This window comes from Acinonyx jubatus, chromosome E2, assembly GCF_027475565.1.
Source record: "Acinonyx jubatus isolate Ajub_Pintada_27869175 chromosome E2, VMU_Ajub_asm_v1.0, whole genome shotgun sequence".
NCBI lineage: Eukaryota > Metazoa > Chordata > Mammalia > Carnivora > Felidae > Acinonyx > Acinonyx jubatus.
This window is the reverse complement of record NC_069396.1, coordinates 47,975,467-47,992,988: the sequence shown is the minus strand read 5'-3', so window position 1 is coordinate 47,992,988 and position 17,522 is coordinate 47,975,467. Positions and strand designations below refer to the sequence as shown.

The 17,522-nt window shown below is 56.1% G+C and overlaps 3 protein-coding genes across 8 annotated transcripts; 2 read left to right on the top strand and 1 right to left on the bottom strand.

Annotated features, from left to right (window-relative positions):
- Nucleotides 1–138: 138 nt before the first annotated feature.
- Nucleotides 139–4,511, bottom strand: PAFAH1B3 (platelet activating factor acetylhydrolase 1b catalytic subunit 3). 4 transcript variants are annotated; one of them, XM_015086021.3, is made up of 6 exons: nucleotides 4,245–4,511; nucleotides 2,257–2,362; nucleotides 1,980–2,069; nucleotides 1,207–1,323; nucleotides 1,006–1,128; nucleotides 139–460 (listed from the first exon to the last, which is right to left on the bottom strand). In XM_015086021.3, the coding sequence occupies exons 2-6, from the start codon at nucleotides 2,332–2,334 to the stop codon at nucleotides 173–175; spliced, it is 696 nt and encodes a 231-aa protein (XP_014941507.1). In that variant the 5' UTR covers nucleotides 2,335–2,362; nucleotides 4,245–4,511; the 3' UTR covers nucleotides 139–172. The 4 variants fall into 4 exon arrangements, with proteins under 4 accessions (XP_014941507.1, XP_053066366.1, XP_026893416.1 ...); XM_053210391.1 differs by having other exon boundaries at nucleotides 2,257–2,501; nucleotides 4,245–4,510; XM_027037615.2 differs by lacking the exon at nucleotides 4,245–4,511 and adding an exon at nucleotides 2,736–2,886 and having other exon boundaries at nucleotides 2,257–2,501.
- On the top strand, nucleotides 2,778–6,701 carry PRR19 (proline rich 19). The gene is made up of 3 exons (XM_015086000.3): nucleotides 2,778–3,321; nucleotides 5,464–6,070; nucleotides 6,157–6,701. Exons 1-3 carry the CDS (start codon nucleotides 3,232–3,234, stop codon nucleotides 6,627–6,629), a joined length of 1,170 nt encoding a protein of 389 aa, XP_014941486.3. The 5' UTR covers nucleotides 2,778–3,231; the 3' UTR covers nucleotides 6,630–6,701.
- A 1,434-nt stretch (nucleotides 6,702–8,135) lies between these two features.
- Nucleotides 8,136–17,197, top strand: TMEM145 (transmembrane protein 145). 3 transcript variants are annotated; one of them, XM_053210388.1, is made up of 15 exons: nucleotides 8,136–8,781; nucleotides 9,533–9,607; nucleotides 9,724–9,801; nucleotides 9,884–9,970; nucleotides 10,055–10,156; nucleotides 10,261–10,345; nucleotides 10,461–10,532; nucleotides 10,642–10,710; nucleotides 11,037–11,117; nucleotides 11,201–11,279; nucleotides 11,428–11,521; nucleotides 13,290–13,410; nucleotides 15,667–15,873; nucleotides 16,363–16,741; nucleotides 16,851–17,197. In XM_053210388.1, the coding sequence occupies exons 1-15, from the start codon at nucleotides 8,662–8,664 to the stop codon at nucleotides 17,032–17,034; spliced, it is 1,833 nt and encodes a 610-aa protein (XP_053066363.1). In that variant the 5' UTR covers nucleotides 8,136–8,661; the 3' UTR covers nucleotides 17,035–17,197. The 3 variants fall into 3 exon arrangements, with proteins under 3 accessions (XP_053066363.1, XP_053066364.1, XP_026893408.1); XM_053210389.1 differs by lacking the exon at nucleotides 16,363–16,741 and adding an exon at nucleotides 12,282–12,454 and having other exon boundaries at nucleotides 8,151–8,781; nucleotides 16,851–17,070; XM_027037607.2 differs by lacking the exon at nucleotides 16,851–17,197 and adding an exon at nucleotides 12,282–12,454 and having other exon boundaries at nucleotides 8,152–8,781; nucleotides 16,363–16,746.
- The last annotated feature ends 325 nt before the right edge of the window (nucleotides 17,198–17,522 follow it).

Sequence of the window (17,522 nt, the reverse complement as noted above, 5' to 3'; positions counted from 1 at the left end):
AACCTGAGTACCTTGATGGATTGGTGATGCCTGCTTCAGGCAGAAACAGAGCATCCTCCGGAGCTGCAGGGTCGCAGAGATCATAGTTAAGGTTGAGATACCCAGAAGGGCTTGGCCATAAAGCAAGAAACGGGAGACTAAGGAATGAGAATTTAATGGGGAAGAAGGATGCTTAGGGTGTAGCCTCTGGCCGGGGGACACCCTGGCCCTGGTCTTGGGCCAGCAGACGCAGAAGCAGGGAGTGCAGGGCCCGACAGACAGGTGTGTAGCCCAGGCGGCTCAGATGCAGGTAATCGTACATGTCATGGTGACTTATGGTACCGTCTGAGTGCACAAAGCCAGGGTCGGCATCCAGGAAGTGGGCCCGTGGGTGGCCAGCCAGTGCTGCCCGGACCAGCTCGTTCACTCGCCGGTTTTTCTCACGAAGTGGGTTAGGGTGCTGGCCCCTCGGAAGCAGGCCCTGAGAAAGGCCACCAAGAGTTGTGAGGAGACATCCTACCAACATCTGGGTATCCTGTTCTCTGGGACAAACTGTTCACCCTCACCAGGAAGTTGCCAGGTATAGAATATACTAGGGATGGAGTAGTGGGGGATCAGAAGGGTAATTCCTGATACCATGTCCGAGACTCCCTTCAGCAAGTACCTTCTGGGTGCCAGCCCCTTTCCAAGTATCCATCACAAAAATGACACCATGGCAAAGGGTCAACCCCTCTTTCAGAGGAGGAAATATTCCAGCTGGAAGTGATGGAGCCTGGATTCACCCCAGGAACGCCTATTTTTGGCTAATTGTTTTGAGTTTTGCAACACCCCCCAGAATCTTCAGCAATTTCTTGGGCAACAGCAGCTACCTGGTCCCTGAACACCTTAACAACAGCTGCTGGGTATGTAGCAAGCTTCAACTGGAGATTATGCCCGAAAACCACTGCTTTGTGCCATGCTGCCCAGAACTGTGCCGGCTGCAGCTACACCTGCCATTCTTTCTTCCCTGCCCTCCCACCCTCTCACCAGCACCACGACCCGGGCCTGGGGCTGCCGTTGGTTCACCAGTTGCACAATGGCCTTGATGCCACCAGTCACTTGCTCTGCTGTGTGCCCATGGTTGTTGGTACCCACCCAGACCACCACAATCTGTGGAAAGAAAGGCATGAAGCAGCGGTCAGGAGGGAGGCTTGGGGCGCGTTAGCTGCCCACCGAAGCTCTGCTCACCTTGGGCCGGATGTGTTCCAGCTCCCCATTCTCCAGTCGCCAAAGCACATGTTGCGTGCTGTCACTGCCAATGCCAAAGTTAAGTGCGTGCAGAGGAGAAAAGAGCTCCCGCCAGATCTGCAGACAAGAAGTGGTGTGGGTACATTGGCAACAAGGGCATTGGCAACAAGGACCACCACCCTCTGTCCAAGCCACATATAATGGAAGAGCCCTGCCTTATGGAGGCAGTCTGGTCGAATCTCGCTTTATGCAAACCTATTACAGTCTCACTTTCATGGAGATCCACAGAAGCGAGACTCACTTTATGGAAACCTATTCTGCTTGAGTCATGCATGCATTGAACCAACAGCATTGACAGTTGATGAAAGCCATCATGGTTTGACCTCACTTAGTGGAAACGTAACATAATTGAGTCCCCTTTGTGGAGAGCTATTACAGTTGACTTTCACTTGGTGGAAAGACTACAGCTTTGTGGACATCCATTAGGGCTGTGCACTACCTTAAGCAAACAATAGAATCTCACTTTAGGCAATCTTCTTGCAAGAAAGCCTCATTTTAAGATTTTAAGTCTCACTACACAAAATCCCATGTGACAAAGACTGGTCACACAGTTCCTTCTCAGCAGAATGTTGCATCTTACACGGAGGTTTGGGTGTGGGTGCTGCCTGAGGCTATTTCGGGTACCTCATCCCTGTCTGGCTTGGGCTCTGATCCAGATGTGTCAGCGAGGGCACAGGCCTGGGTGGGGCAAGGGGATGGGGGACGGGCCTCACCTCGCACTGGTGCATTAGCTGGACCAAGGAGTCCCCGATGAAGACGACTTCGGGTTCCTTATCTTTGCTGTCGGCCACGAACCGATGGTGCTTCGGGGACGTACAAGGGGAGTCAAAGGCACGCGCGCTGCTTGGCCCGCCCCACTCTGCTTCCCCGCTTCGCTTCCACCACCCCAACTGCTCTCAGTTTCCTAATCCCACAGAGAGAGTGGCGCCAACCAACTGCTCTCCTGAGGCCCCTCCCGGACTCCTGAGTATCGCGGGCCGGGTCGCTCACCAGGGACATCCAGCGTCCGTCACCCTGCACGTCCTGCACCGGCGTGGGCTTGCTGGCTGGGTTCTCCTCTCCGCTCATCTTGGCGCCGCAGCTCCTTCCTGCAGGACTGGCGAGCGAGGTCGACCCGGGAGAGTCGGCCGAGGAGGTGGCTCCGCCACGCCCACCCCTCCCTTCCAGGCAACAATGGACGGTCCCGACGCCCGCACTCTAGCGAGGACTACTGCCGATCCCGGGCACCGCCTCCTCTGCAGGAGCGGAAACCTTCACTTAAAAGGGGTGGTGGAATTGGGAACCCATGCTTCCCCCGCGGCGGACGCGCAGTGGGCTCGTCCGGCGCTTCCCGCCCGGGCCGCTCAAGCTCGGGCGGCGGCGGCCAGCGCACCCGGGCACCTGGGAACGGGGAAGCGAGATCATCCAGCACCCATAGGGGAGGGAGGAACCCACACGCCACACCGGCGTCAGGGGGAGGGGCGAACTACCTGAAAGGCCGAGAGTGGGCGGGGGAAATCTAGACCTTTTCCTTGGGGGAAGAATCCGTTTGCTGTAGAGCGAGAAATGTGCGGAAGGGATCGCCTGCTGTGTGTGTGTGCGTGTGTGTGTGTGTGTGTGTGTGTGCGCGCGCGCGCGCGCGTGTCATTCACGTGGTGGTGGGGGAGGGAAATGAGTGGACGAGTCCATTCCTGGATCCCTTGAGGGGGTGGCTCGTACGCACCTGGCTAGGTGGGGACGCTCCCATTTTCTATTGATGTGGGTAGAAAAAAAGATAGCAAAATGTGAAAAATAGAGCCTCCGTTGTAAGGAGACATCCTAAGAGAGAGCCAGGACTTAAGTGATCCTATCTGCTCGCAGGCCTCCCCTGCTCAAAAATACCAGTTTTTGTGGCATAAAATCTAAACTACACATCTTTGCATTATAAACATCACAGGCCCTGCAAAGAGGGCAGAAGAAGGTACAGAAAGAAAAAGGAAATTAGAGATGCTGCAAGGCCCAGGTCCAGCCTGGCACCCCTCCCACCCAGCTCATCTTGCAGATCTGTGGCCTCTGTTCCTCTCTCTAAACCCACAGGTGTGTCTAAGCTCTGAAGCCTACATCCATAGCCAAGGCCACCTAAGGTCGGCCCCTCCCGGCCCATATTAATCTCAAATGTCAAGTCTTCCCAACTCTTCCTCTTCTCAGGGACCAGGTGGGGGTCCCACATTCCCCTAAACTTCCTGGTTATATTCCCGTAGCTCCACTTCCAAATGGGAACTTCCCATCTATTCATTCTTTCTAGGTAGGTTGATACTGAAATATGGTCTTATTTATCATGTTTTGCTTCAGTCCACTTGCCTGGAACAGGGCCTGACTCATAGTACCAAGTACTATGGCTGTTCACAGGAACTTAAATGATTATTAAACGAATGGGTCAAATCCTGGCCTTGTCCCAGTGTGTTGGGGAAGACAGATCCAGACACAGAGATGAGGAAAGGATCAAGGTTGTGATTAAGAGAGGTGGAGAAGGGGAAGGAGAAAGAGAAGGACTCAGAGTAGGGGGTTCCTAGGAGTAGTATTTGAGTTTGGCTTTGAAAACTCAGGAAGTCTGGGTAAGCTGTATTACACAGGTAATATAGATGATTAGGGCGTGGGGAAACTCTGGCCATAGCTTTATTTTATTTTCTAAATGTGTATTTTTGAGTGAGAGAGAGCAGGCAAGGAAGGGGCAGAGAGAGAAGGAGACAAAGGATCTGAAGCTGGCTTGTGTGTGGGCTTGAACTCACCAACCGTGAGATCGTGACCTGAATGGAAGACAGAGGCTTAACCGACTGAGCCACCCAGGTGCCCTTATAGCTTGATTTTAAAGTCTGAGGGGACTAGTGTCGGTAGATAAGTTGAAAAGGTAGAGAAGCCGTTGCTGAAGCAAAGCTTAGTGAGAAACAGCTTCGAGGTATTCATTCCATTCAAACCAAGTGCTGTTTCAAGTTAGATGTATTGGCTCATTTTATACTTACAGCAACCACACGAAGGAGGCACTATCAGCTCCATTTTACAAATTAGGAAATCGAGGGTCTGAGCAGTTACACACTTTTCAAGGTCATACACCTAAAACGTGCCAATTTGGGTTGTTTAAACCTAGGTAGTCTAACTCCAGATCCTAGCTCTGAATGACGACTCTATACTGATTCTCTAGGGATGAATTCTGTGACTGTCTGGGGACCCGCTGCAAGTGGAGACTGCCATGGCCCTTCTTCCACCTTGTGCCTCGCCTCACGGCTTTCCCCGAGAGACACTCTAAGCCAATCAGCATTCATGAAGGGGGCGGGCCCAGCGAGTCTCACAGCAGATTGGTGTATGGGAGATGCCTAAGGACAAATGAGAGAGATTTCTGGAAGTAAGGCTGGAAAGGGTGGGACCATAACCGGCACTCTGTTCCTCGTGCCTCACGAGAGCAGGAAGTCAAAGGGCGTGGGCGGTGCACGCGCATGCGTGTAGTGTGCGTGAGGCCCCGAAGAGTACAGAGGGCGTCGTGAACCAGGGTCACCGTGGAAAAGAAGCCATTGCACCCCACAGCCACGTGGGGTGGGTGGGGGACGGGGTTCATTGGGCCAGGAGGTGAGGTACTCCACCCTTACCTAGCCCCCACCAACCGTACCCCCCTTTCCTAACCTTAACTGCTCGCCTTTGCCTCATCTACTCTAGTCCACCGCATTCCCATGACTAGGCCCAGTTCCTGGTAGCTCCTCCGTTGCCTTTTCTGTTTTCCCGAGGTCTTCTCTGTCTCTCCTACTTCTTTGTTGCTGTCTCTTCTGCCTTTCTCTCTCTACCATCTCACTCCACTTTCTGCATTCTCCAGTACCTTCTCTACTTCTGGATTTCTCCTCTGTCCATAATTGCTTCTAGTTCACCAGACCCTGTGGTCTCATGATCCCGTCCACATCCCCCATCTTCTAGCTACTTTCTCATGTCCCAGTACCCTGTAACCCCTTGTCTATTCTTTATTCTGACACACCTCCCCATTCACCGTGACTCCCTTGACCCCATCCAACCCCCACGACTCCTTCCTTGATCAAGTCTTTGCCGATCACTCCCTACCCACCCACTATCTTATTCTCATCTTGTCTCTGTAAATAGGCCTTCCACCTCACCCCAAACTATCTTCTCTTCTCACTATTCACTTTTAGGTCCCTGATTTATCGGCATGATGATGACTGTCCTATCTTTTTCTTCCAGGACATTATGGACCCCCGGGGGCCAGGCCCCCAGCCTTTCCAGCGGCCTGAGAAATCTGGTCGTGTCCGTCGTCGGAAGACAAGGCGGGAGCGTAATGAGGCCCTGATGGGCAGCCGCCGGCCATTGACCCATCAGGATCCTCCTGTGACCAGTCAGGATCCACCTGTGGCCCCTACTGTTCCCAAGGTCGTGGTCATAACGCAGGGCCGGCTGAGCCGGGAGCACCGGGGTCTCTTTAATCATGAGGTGAAATCTCTGGATGTGGCACGGCTGCTTAGCAGTGGGTCCCTGGAGCCCGGCACCTCTTCACTCCCCACCAAACGCTTCTCAAGCCCAAGCTGGGCCCAAGAACCAGCTCCCCAGTCAAGGGGCAAGGAGAACCAGGTGCCTAGAGGCTCAGGCCCAGGCCCACCCAGTCCCCCAGAGCTCCCTGGCTTGGGGCAGCTGCTGGAGGAGCTGCAGTGCCAGTTGATTCTGCCACAGGCCTTCCCCAGGAGGAACCTAGTGCAGGAGGCCAGGGATGCCATCGTGGGCACTTTACAGGCCTGCCATGGCTGCGTGCCTGACCTTACCCTGGTGCTCCGTGACTGCCAGCCACCCTTACCAGGTGAGTCCACTTCCTACTTCCTGTGATCCCTTCCTCCTTGTCTGCTGTAGCTCAGCTGTCTCCCATGCTTTTTTCCTTTGTGCCAGGGACCAAGCCTGGGGGCCCTGAAAGACGAAGGATGACACCCTCCTGGATCAACAGCCCAGAGGAGGCCCCAGGGGAGAGGAGGCAGAGGAGGCAACAGAGGACAAAGGAGCTCACTTTCTCCATGCCTCACACCTCCAGCACTCCCTTGGTGCACAGGGTGAGCCTGGCGCCACCAAAAGGTCCCTGGCCACCGCCTTTGCCCTTGTTGCCTTCACCATCTGGGGCAGCCTGGGGCCCCCCAACAGCCTTTGACCTACTGAAAAGCATCTGGCTGGTTGCCACACCTCCCCCTCCCAGGCCCTGGGGGGTTGGCCCACAGCAACCCCTGCCTCAGCCACCATCACCCTTGTTGCCCCGAACCTCTGCCCTGGATTGGAGCCCCAGCCCTCCTGCCCCACTGCCCAGCCTCTCCTGGGTGGTGGCCCAGAGCAGCCCAGAGGCCTGGTCCTTTCCACCTATGAGACTGTACTGAGGGGACTGAGGCTGGGCTAGGGGCAGGAAACCCGCACTCCTGATCACTTCAATAAAGTACCTTCTTCATGGTCCCCTTGATTTTCAGTGAGTGGCCGACCCAAGCAAGCAGCTTTGCTTTGCTCTGAGTTCTGGGTCCAAGATGGAGGGGAAGATACCATCACTTGTCACCTTCTTGGGATTTGAGGGCCAGCAGGCTGGGGAAACCTGGGGTTCAGTCAGTCCAATGCATCTACCCACTGAAGCCAACTATGTGCCAGGCTCAGCTCTGGTGATGCTGGGGCCCCAGAGGGAGTGCTACTGTGGCTGTGTCCCCAGAAGATTCCCAGTCCAGTGGTGGGCACAGACAGTTCCAGCCCCAATGGTTGCATCTTGGGGACAGAGAGGTGCCGGGGTTGAGGGAGTCCAAGGGGGGAGTGATGATTCGTCCCTGGTGATGAGGGAGTTCCTCAGAAAGGAGCAGATGTAGACCTTTACACATTTTAAGATTGGTAAGAACTTACTAGTAGAGGAAGAAAAGAACATTTCAGGGAATTCTAGAAACGCTGCTTTATGGGACAGTATGTGCAAGGCCTGGAGCAGGGCAAATAGGGGATGTGGAACCATTTTCATTCAGTCCATATTCCTAGGATATCCTGGGACTTAGAGTGAGTCATGTCCAGGTCCAGCCCTCGATGGGCTCCTGGTCCAGTGGACATAGGAACCGTGTGTGCAAGATCACGACCGGAATGGGAGACGAGGCCTGAATCAACCCCACAGACTTTTTAACTTTGGCCCAACATACATTTAAAATTTTTGAATTAACTGCCTACTGTCACAAATCAGTTTGCTTTAAAACAAAAGCAAAACAAAAAAAGCCTAACACATTTCTGGCTTCTCTAAAACAAAACAAAAAACAAAAAAAAAAAAGAGAGAGAAAGAAAGAAAAAAAGAAGGAAAAGAATCTGGCAGCGGACCTACTATCCCTTCCGGCAACAACTGGCTCAAGCCAAGTAGCAGAGGCTGCCTTTTCATGGGTCCCACACTCTCCACTGAAAGTGTTCTGTGCACTTATGTTTTCTGCTTGGCCCCTTGGCTTAGGAAGTTTTTTTAAATGATATTTTGAGGAGCAGCACTCTTTTTTTCCAGTGGAGGGGGAGGAATGAAGCTAGAAATGTTTGTTGGAATCTGATCAGGGGAAATGAAGCTGAGGGACTTGGACGCTGCTCTGTAAAGCCTTCCAGGGATCCTCATTGCCCACTGGGAAACCATAAGGTTGGTACCAGCCGGTAGGGGACTGAACTGGGAGATCACACGACTTGGCTGAAGTCTAATGAGAAAGTGGCAGTGCTGGGTTTTGAACCCAGAGGGTTGATTTGGGTCTGCTCTGGGCTTCTCACAACACCACCTCTTCTGGCAGCAACCCGGTTTCACACCCCGGTGAGCAGTGACTGGACAGGGTCAGGCAATGGAATGTAGTGATTGTGGCCCAGCGTTCTGCCATCTCCGTGTTTTGTGACCCAGAACAAATGGTTCACCCTCTCCAGCCTCCGTGTCTCTGTGGGCACTTCACAGAGCCCATGGGATCTCGGGTGGACACTGCTGGGGATGGCTGTCATGAGGGCAGGAATGAGCCATCAAAGAGCAGTTTGGGGTCTAAGCTGGCGGGGAGGTCAGGGCAGAGCTGGGGTCTGTACGTTGGGGGTCATCCCGAGATGGCTGTCTGGAGGAGGAGGCACGGCTCGGGGGAATGTGAGTTCAGGGTAGGACAAGGGGAGCAAGAGGTATCAGGGAGAGTCCCAGAAGGGAGAACTGAGGCTGGGGCGTAGTAGAGAGCACGGGGAGGGGTCGTCCTCTCCCATGCCGATGGAGAAGGCGCCAGGCAGGGCCATCCCGGAGGAGGGGGCGGGGAGAGCGGCGCCCAGCGGCCCCTTTAATCGGGGGCGCGCGCTGGCCGGCCCGCGCGCTCTCGCCGCCGTCGCCGGGCCGGAGCGGGAGTCGGAGCGGAGCTGGGGCCGGGGCCGGGGCCGGGGCCGGGGCCCGGAGCGGGCGGAATGGAGCCCCCGCGCGCGCCCGCTCTGTGCCGCCTGCTGCCGCCGCTGTTGCTCCTGCTGCTGCCACTGCCCCCCCGCGCCCGGGCCAAGTACGTGCGGGGCAACCTCAGCTCCAAGGAGGTGAGCGCGCTGGGCCCTCCCCTGCCACCCGCCGGGCCCCTGGGGACCGGAGGGAAGGGAAGGAGAAGGGTGCCGCCCCGCCCCCTGCCGCCCTTCCCAGGCCGTCCCTGAGAGCCGCGGTGGGATTGGGGCTGGGGATAATAGGGAGGACTGGGTCAGGGTTGGGGCTGAGAGGCGCCGTGGGGTCGAGAAGAGACTTGAGGGTTGTAGGAGGGACATTGAGGTCAGAGCTGGGCGGGGAGGAGGGACGGGTTGGGAGAGTGAGAGTTCGGGGTGGGGGTTGGGAGAACGCCAAGGTGGTGCTGAAGGGACAGCACTTTTCACTCCGTAGAGAGCCTGGAGTTCACACTGCTGCTCAGGGCCAGGAGAGGGCCGTTTGGAATATTACCCAGTAGGAGGTGGTCTCTGGGACCACCGTGGGGCATTCGTGTGGATAACCGGGGGATGCCAGTCAGATGGTGTCTGGGACTGAAGGTGGCCGGGATGGGCACATGGCCCTCCAGGTTCTTTCTCAGTGCACTTGGAAAATGGGAAAAGTGTTTGAGGGGAGGAGAAGAAACTTGTGTGGGGGGCATTTGAGACAAGAATCCTGGACCCAAGGTAAAGGGATCACAAGAATTTTGGAGGTAACTTGGTCCCCTTAAGCTTCTCTGGAAATCAGGTACCCAAGAGTAGGGAAGGAAAGTTGGGGGGGGGGTCTGTGGAGTTGGGGAGTTCTCAAGGATTCAGGAGGACTGGGCCTCTTTTCCAGGATTGGGTGTTCCTGACAAGATTTTGCTTTCTTTCGGATTACGGCCGACTGGACTTCCGTTTCCGATACCCTGAGGTGAGCCTTCCCCCACCACTCTCCATGCTGAGGCTAGATATTCCCTTGGCCTCCCAAGGCAAGGGCTACCCCAGTTCCCTGTACACCCTCAAACTTCAAAATCTCTGGGTCTGCAGGCCAAGTGCTGTCAGAACATCCTCCTCTATTTCGACGACCCATCCCAGTGGCCGGCTGTGTACAAGGCAGGGGACAAGGTGAAGGCTGTGAGGAGGGTGCATGGGAGAAGGAAGAAGGCCGAGGCTGGCCAGGGAGTGACCATGTCCCTGCCTTCCCCAGGACTGCCTGGCCAAGGAGTCAGTGATCAGGCCTGAGAACAACCAGGTCATCAACCTCACCACCCAGTATGCCTGGTCAGGCTGTCAGGTATGGGGGAATGGGCAGATGCTGAAGGCCAAGGGCCCGAGGGCTGCGCAGACAGGCTTCAACCTTCTTCTTGCTCCTTCCCAGGTAGTGTCAGAGGATGGAACCCGCTACCTGAGCTGCTCCAGTGGCCGAAGCTTCCGCTCGGTTCGTGAAAGGTGGTGGTACATCGCACTCAGCAAGTGTGGGGTAAGAGGCTGGGCCGGCCACCTGGGCCTTCTCCTCCTTGCCTTCCTGGTGACCCTCTACCTGCCCAGGGCCCCCCCCCCCTTAGGCCTCCCCACTTCCCACAGGGAGATGGGCTGCAGTTGGAGTATGAGATGGTCCTCACCAATGGCAAGTCCTTCTGGACACGGCATTTCTCGGCTGATGAGTTTGGTGAGCATTGCGGACCCAGAAACCAGAATCTTTGTGGAGGTCTAGAGTTGGGTGCTCACTGCCGAGGGACACCCAGCTTTGACTGAATCATTTCCTCCTTCTACAAAATTGGCAGGGATCCTGGAGACAGATGTGACTTTCCTCCTCATCTTCCTCCTCATCTTCTTCCTCTCCTGTTACTTTGGATGTAAGTCCAGTACGTGGTGGTGGGGTTAGGAGTTATGGGGGGCAGGGTTGGGGGAATGAGCTAGTCTCCCTTCCTGTCTGTGAACCACCTTCCCCTACTTTTCTTTTAGATTTACTGAAAGGTCGTCAGTTGCTCCACACAACTTACAAAATGTTCATGGCTGCAGCAGGAGTGGAGGGTGAGTTTCAGAGTATCCCAGCTTTTGAGTTCTGTCAGAGGAGGGACATAGGGTCCAGATACCTGGGTCTGAGGAAAAGAAGAGGGGCTGGGGGCCTGGATCCTGGGTCTGAGGGAGGAGGGGCTGGGGGCCTGGACATCTGGATCCTGAAGAAGAGGGCCTGGGGCCTGGGCTCCAGTCTCCTAGGACGTCAGTGGGCGTAAATGGTCTAGAATCCTGATGGGGATGAAGGAGGGGTTCTGGCCATCTGGATCATAATGCTAGGGAACAGTGATGCCCCAAAGCTGGTTTCTGTCCTTTCCTCCCTCTGCCCATTCTCCCCTCAGTCCTGAGCCTCCTGTTTTTCTGCATCTACTGGGGCCAGTATGCCACTGATGGCATTGGCAACGAGAGTCTGAAGATCTTGGGTGAGAACGAAGTGGGCCAGGGGAGGGTGCCTGGGCTCTCTCTGAGCCCTATGTCTGAGACACCCTCTCCTCCCTTCTCCCAGCCAAGTTGCTCTTCTCCTCCAGCTTCCTCATCTTCCTCCTGATGCTCATCCTTCTGGGGAAGGGATTCACAGTGACACGGTGCCCAGGCTGGGGCGGGAGGGAGTGCTGGGGGGAGGTGTGGCTGGGCTAGGGAACAGGACACTGGGGTGGATCTGGGGGGGGATGGCTTCCCGCTTCTCCCTGACAGCCCCCACCCCTGCTGTCTCCCTTCATGGCCTGCTGCCAGGGGCCGAATCAGCCACTCGGGCTCCGTGAAGTTGTCTGTCTACATGACCCTGTACACTCTCACCCACGTGGTGCTGCTCATTTACGAGGCTGAGGTGAGTGCCGCTTCCCACTGCCCAGGCCTTGCCTCTCCGCCCCTCCCCAAGCTTTTGGCCACCTCCTCCACCTGTCTGCCAGCCCTTCCCCACATCGCACTCTAGCTGGCTCGCTCTCTCCCACTCTGCGATTTCTGCCTGCCCATCTGTCTCTCTAAGTGCATGCCTCCTCTCTTCACCATCTCTGAGGAGCCTTCTTCCTCCTCCGTCTCTCACTGTCTGTCACATTTAAACTCAATGTCATGACTGAAAGTTCAGGAGTCACACAGACCTGGATTCCACTCTGGCTCTCCCACTTCCCAGCTAGCTGACCTTGGGTGATGCCCACCCCCTCTAAGCCTGTTTCCTCTTCTGTAAAATTGGGAGGGTCTTATTTATCCCAGAGGGCTCCTCTGAGGCTTTATATCACCTTGGCTTTGCCTTTGGCCAAAAGCCGCCCCTTTTAGCCTCAGTTTCCCCCTCTGCGAAGTGGGGGTGTTAAGAAGACCCATCTCATTGGGTTGACGTAAATGGAAAAACTTACGCATGGTAGGTGGTTAGCCCCATGTTGGACCCCTGGTAGAGAATGCATTCTCTTTCTTTTTCACCCTCACTCTACCTCTATGTCCTTCTATTTCCATTTTGTTCTCTCCTGCTGCTTCTGTCCTGACCCAATAGCTCTGCTCCCTGGGTGCCGGTGGGGGGAGGGGCCTAGGGTCTGGGGTCCTTGTGTGGAGGGCAGGAGGTCAAAGCTATGATGAACCCTTTCCCTTGGGTGCAGTTCTTTGACCCAGGCCAGGTACTATACACGTACGAGTCGCCGGCGGGCTATGGGCTCATTGGGCTGCAGGTGGCGGCTTACGTGTGGTTCTGCTATGCTGTGCTCATCTCCTTGCGTCACTTCCCGGAGAAGCAGCCCTTTTACGTGCCCTTCTTTGCTGCCTACACCCTCTGGTGAGACGTGCTGGGCCCCCAAGCTGTCCCTGTCTTGTGGGGCTTCCCATTTCTCAGACCCTCCTCAGTGAGGCTGATGGGCTTGCAAGTCAGGCAGCAGACCCAGTCTGCCACTTACTTCGTGACCTGGAAAAAATTATTTTCCCAAATTAAAAAAAAAAAGAGAGAGAGAGAGAGAGTGCCTCAGGTTGCTTACCCATAAAGAGTTATCTTGAGCATGCCTAGGGCACTATAGAAGGGCCTTGTGTTTGGTACGTAGTAGGTGTTCAATAAAAGCTAGTTGTAATTTTTTATCATTCAACATAACATAGTCGTACGGTAGGCAGATTCTAAGCCTGACTGCTTGGGCTCAGATCCCAGTTCTAAAGCTTGTAAGTTGTATGACCTCACACAAATCAATGAACTTTGCCCTGCCTCAGTTTCCTCATCTGTTTAATGGGGATGGAAATTGTACTTGCCTCGAAGAGTCATTGTGAGTTAATGAGTTTACAATCCTGAGAAGCTTAGAGACAGGTCTGGCTTGCAGTTAAGTCCTTAATTGTTATTATCATATGTTAATGCATTCAGCAAACATCTTTTGATTTCCTATCAGGTGCCAGGATTTGGGGTGGGGTGGAATGGAGTTAAATTCAACCTAGTCTTTGCCTTCCAGAATTTCCCAGGCCAGTGGGATTCCTGCCCCCTTTTAATCTGTGGCTTCTGAAGGTTACACTGGTTTCTCTCTAATTTGGGACACACCTGGGCCCTACGTGTGTGTGTGGCAGGGGGGCTGGGGCCATGGGGTGGGGAAGAGGGCAGAGGCAGTGTCTCTACTGAACCAGCACCTCCCCTGCAGGTTCTTTGCCGTTCCTGTTATGGCCCTGATCGCCAACTTCGGGATCCCCAAGTGGGCCCGGGAGAAGATTGTCAATGGCATCCAGCTGGGGATCCATTTGTATGCCCATGGCGTGTTCCTGGTGAGGAAGGGCATCCAGGTGGGGGTGGGAGCCTGATGGGCGGAGAGTGGGTGAAACTCCCCAACCCCTGAACTGCCTGGACCTTCTGTTCTGAGCTCTCCATCCATTTCCTTCTCTTCATTCTTTACTCATTCAACAGACACTTACCAAGAGCCCGCTGGATTCCTGCAGGCTATTCTACTCTGTCCCCCCAAGAAGCCAGCCTCTTCTATTCTCTCCCACCTTGTGTTCTAGCCTCTTCCACTGACCACACCCTCCTTTCTTTCTTCCTTCCTTTCTTTCTTCCTTCCTTCCTTCCTTTCTTTCTTTCTTTCTTTCTTTCTTTCTTTCTTTCTTTCTTTCTTTCTCCCTTCCTTCCTTCCTTCCTTCCTTCCTTCCTTCCTTCCTTCCTTCCTTTCTTTCTCTCTCTCTCTCTCTCTCTCTCTCTCTCTCCCTCCCTCCCTCCCTCCCTCCCTCCCTCCCTCCCTCCCTCCCTTCCTTCCTTCCTTCCTTCCTTCCTTTCTTTTTTTTCCTTAAATAAACTTTACCATCAATGTGAGGCTGGAACTTGTGACCCTGAGATCAAGAGTCTCATGCTCTACTGACTGAACCCCACCCTCTTTCTCAGCCCCTCCCCATTCCTGACCCTGTGCACTGCCCCCCGCCCCCTCACGTTTCCCTTCTGTATCCCACTGCCTTTCCCAAACCCCTTGGTCATTACTCCACCCTTTGCCGACACATTCTTCCATCTGCTGCACCATCACAGACCATTGTTCAGGAAGAAGCAGGTGGAGTGGGTCAGGCTGGGGCTCCAGGGGGCCTAGATCTGAATGACATCTGGAGGGGATCAGCACTAAACCTCTTCTTTGCCGTGGTTTATATCCTATCTGGGCTTCTGGGTGACAGTTCATATACCTTGTTTAATTGTGTGTCAGAGCAGCCCCAGGACAGGATGGATAATGGTCGTTGCACCCACTATACAGAAAGGGGAAGCTAAGGTCCAAACAGGAGAGGTGACCTGCCAGGGCTCCATGGCCTCTGGTAGGAGGTCAGGGCCTTTGCGCCCAGTCCTTCCACAGCCAACCATAAGAGGGAGCCAGACAGGAGCATAGGCACTGATGAGGATCCAGGCTTCTGACCGCAGGGGTCCACAATGTGCTCTGGGTGGCGAATGTACTCAGTCACAGATGGCCTGGTCCCCCATCTTCTACCCCAGAGCCTGACTTAGGTACAGACTCACCTTCCCAGGACAGCCCTTCCTGAAGCTCTGCAGGAAGTCAGAAAGGGACAGAAACAGGAGAAATGCTGAGAACCATCATGGGCCAAGCTCTGCCCTCTCCTCATCTTTCCGAGTAGGTGCTGCCATCCCTTTCCCCCAGTGAGGCTCAGGGAGCTTTATCGACATGTCCCAGGTCCCATACTCAAAAAACTGGGGGGCGAGAGGTGAGGTGCAGGCCCCGGACCCCCAAGTGCCAGTGCCCTCTTAGCTATATTTCATCTTCAGCCAGTTTCTTTTGTAAAAATGCTCAGTTAGCTCAGCACAGCCCCATTCCGCTGTTTACTGCTTTCAGCTGCTTGTTCCCATGACCTTAGAGGGGTCGCGCTGGGCTCCCGTGTGCAGTGCTCGAGTCACACCCAGTCCCTGCTCTCAAGATCTACTAGACTAGTTGGGGACACACTTCTACATTCAACCAATATTTATTGGGTGCTTATGTGCCAGGTGCTGTTCTAGAAGGTATTGGGGATTCAGCAGGGAATGAACAAATTCCTGCCCTCACAGAGCTAACATTCTAGAGTTTATCAGGTGTTGTTGTCCAATTGACCTTTCTGTGTTTATGAAAATATTTTATCTATACTCTGTGCTCTCTGATACAATAGCTACTATCCACGTGGGGCTACTGAGCACTTAAATGTGGCTAGTGTGACTGAAAACAAAAATTTTGGTTTAATGTGGATTAATTTAAATGTAAATAACCCCATATGGCTAGTGGGTATCCTACCGGACAGTGAAGGCCACTGAAACTTACCCAGTGATGTCAGTGATCAGGGCTCTGATGGAGGAAGCATCGCAGGGCAGTCAGGGTTGCGACGGAGGAAAAAGGTCAGAACTCAGCGAACTGTGAGAGCCTGTAGTAGGAGAGCCTAATCCGGAGTGAAGGACTGCAGGGAAGGGTGGGGGATGTCCAGTGAGGGGGAATCCTTACGACCCCATGTTTAAGGAGACAGCCTGAGGCCCGGACAGTGCTGCTCCAACCAGCACCTGGCCTGTCGCCCCAGATCATGACACGCCCGTCGGCGGCCAACAAGAACTTCCCGTACCATGTGCGCACGTCGCAGATCGCCTCAGCCGGGGCCCCCCGCCCGGGAGGGAGCCAGTCCACGGACAAGCCCTTCCCGCAGCACGTCTACGGGAACGTGACGTTCATCAGCGACTCGGTGCCCAACTTCACGGAGCTCTTCTCCATCCCCCCGCCCGCCTCCTCCGTAAGCCCCGCGCCCCCGGCGCACGAGGAGCTGCTGGCGCCGCCCCTGGAGTACCTGACCCCGCTCCCGGCCCCGCCGCCGCCCCCCTCGCCCGGGCGCCTGAGCCCACCCCCTGCCTTTCGCACGCCCCGAGCCCCAACACCGCGCCGCGACCACCCCCCGGCGCCTGCGCCCACCCTGCCGGACTGGGTCCTGGCGCTGTTGCGCACGCCCCCGCGGACGCCACGCGCCGTGCCCCCGCCACCCGCCTTCCGCGGCTCTCCACCCACTCCCCGGCCGCCGCCGGAGTTCGCCCGGCGCGCTCCGACGCCGCCCCTAGAGTACCTGGCCCCGCTGTCCAGGCGCCCAGCCGCCCGCTCCTTCCCTGATTGACACCAGCGCCCGCACCTCGGGAGGGGGGGCTCCTTTGCGGGGAGGGGGACGGGCCTTCGGGGCCGCATCTGCCCCCCGTGGGTCTTGGACGGCCTCTGACCCTGACCCCCCTCCCAGGCCGGGAAGCAGGTGGAGGAGACGGCGGTGGCGGCGGCGGTGGCCCCGAGGGGCCGCGTGGTGACCACGGCCGAGCCGGGCGCGGCCTCCCCGCCCCTTCCCGCTCGGTTCCCCAAGGCGGCCGACCCGAGCTGGGATGGCCCGACGCCGCCCTACCAGCCGCTCGTGCCCCAGACGGCGGCGCCGCACACCGGCTTCACCGAATACTTCAGCATGCACACGGCCGGGGGCACCGCACCCCCGGTCTGAGCACCCTTGCCCACCCCCGCCCCATGGGCCGCACGCCGGGCCCCGGCCGGGCTCCGGATCCCCGCTCTATCCCGGCCCCAGGGCTCTGCCATCCCAGGCCTTCCCGACCCTCCCCACCCCTCGCGCCCAGGTAGGGGTGCCTACTGTCCCGCTCACCCACTCCCCACCCCCCACCCCCCACCCCCGACTCTTGTGCCAAACGGTCCCGCGGGAGCCTCTCTCCCCGTCCCCTCCCTCAGCCCCTGCCCCGAGCGGCGCCGGATTCTGGGCTCCCGCTGTTCCGAGACCTACGGCCCCCTGGCCCCCTTCGAGACCTCTGATCCCGCCGGACCCCGGAACACCAGGGACGATCGTCGGGACCCTGCCCGTGACTCTCCAGGACTCCGCGACCCCGAGCCATTGCTACTGGGACGGATATTGTGAATCTGGTCTCGACTCTGAAACCTTCCCTTGGATCTCTGTGACCTCGGACCCGTGCTCTGCCCATCCTGTCTCCATCCGGGGGCCCTCCCTCAGGTCCCCGGCAGAAAGACTTTTTCCCCTCTTGCCAAAATAAAGCGGATTCGTTAAGTTTTTATCTATAAAATGGCCTCTTTATATCTCGATGGTGCTCAGAGGCGGGGCTGAGCACGAACTGTTCCAAGCTCTGGACCTCAGTGTGTCCATCTGTGAAATGGCATTTGGGGAGGGGCCTTCACGTTGGCCCAGAATCTGGGAGAACTGAAGATATGAATCATCTAACAGAACCCTCTTAACTGCGCCGCTCCTTTATTTTCACCTTCTCTTCTCCAGTCAGAGCTAGAGGCGCCCTCCAGTGGCACGAGCTTTGCTCAACCACCTGTACCCCGAGTTTGGGTTACGATTTTGGCACTGCGCATGTGTGATTCTCTCTTCGCAGGCCAAGGAGGCCA

Bases quoted from the DNA above. Each gene is read 5' to 3' on its own strand.
- PRR19 (XM_015086000.3), top strand. From the start codon at position 3,232: ATGCTGCAAGGCCCAGGTCCAGCCTGGCACCCCTCCCACCCAGCTCAT. The intron at 3,322-5,463 runs GTGTGTCTAAGC...TTTTTCTTCCAG, and splicing joins TCCTCTCTCTAAACCCACAG to GACATTATGGACCCCCGGGG. The intron at 6,071-6,156 runs GTGAGTCCACTT...CCTTTGTGCCAG, and splicing joins CTGCCAGCCACCCTTACCAG to GGACCAAGCCTGGGGGCCCT.
- PAFAH1B3 (XM_015086021.3), bottom strand. From the start codon at position 2,334: ATGAGCGGAGAGGAGAACCCAGCCAGCAAGCCCACGCCGGTGCAGGAC. The intron at 1,129-1,206 runs GTGAGCAGAGCT...TTCTTTCCACAG, and splicing joins TGGAACACATCCGGCCCAAG to ATTGTGGTGGTCTGGGTGGG. The intron at 461-1,005 runs GTGAGAGGGTGG...GGCCTTTCTCAG, and splicing joins AGGCCCGGGTCGTGGTGCTG to GGCCTGCTTCCGAGGGGCCA.
- TMEM145 (XM_053210388.1), top strand. From the start codon at position 8,662: ATGGAGCCCCCGCGCGCGCCCGCTCTGTGCCGCCTGCTGCCGCCGCTG. The intron at 9,971-10,054 runs GTATGGGGGAAT...GCTCCTTCCCAG, and splicing joins ATGCCTGGTCAGGCTGTCAG to GTAGTGTCAGAGGATGGAAC. The intron at 11,280-11,427 runs GTGCCCAGGCTG...GCCTGCTGCCAG, and splicing joins AAGGGATTCACAGTGACACG to GGGCCGAATCAGCCACTCGG.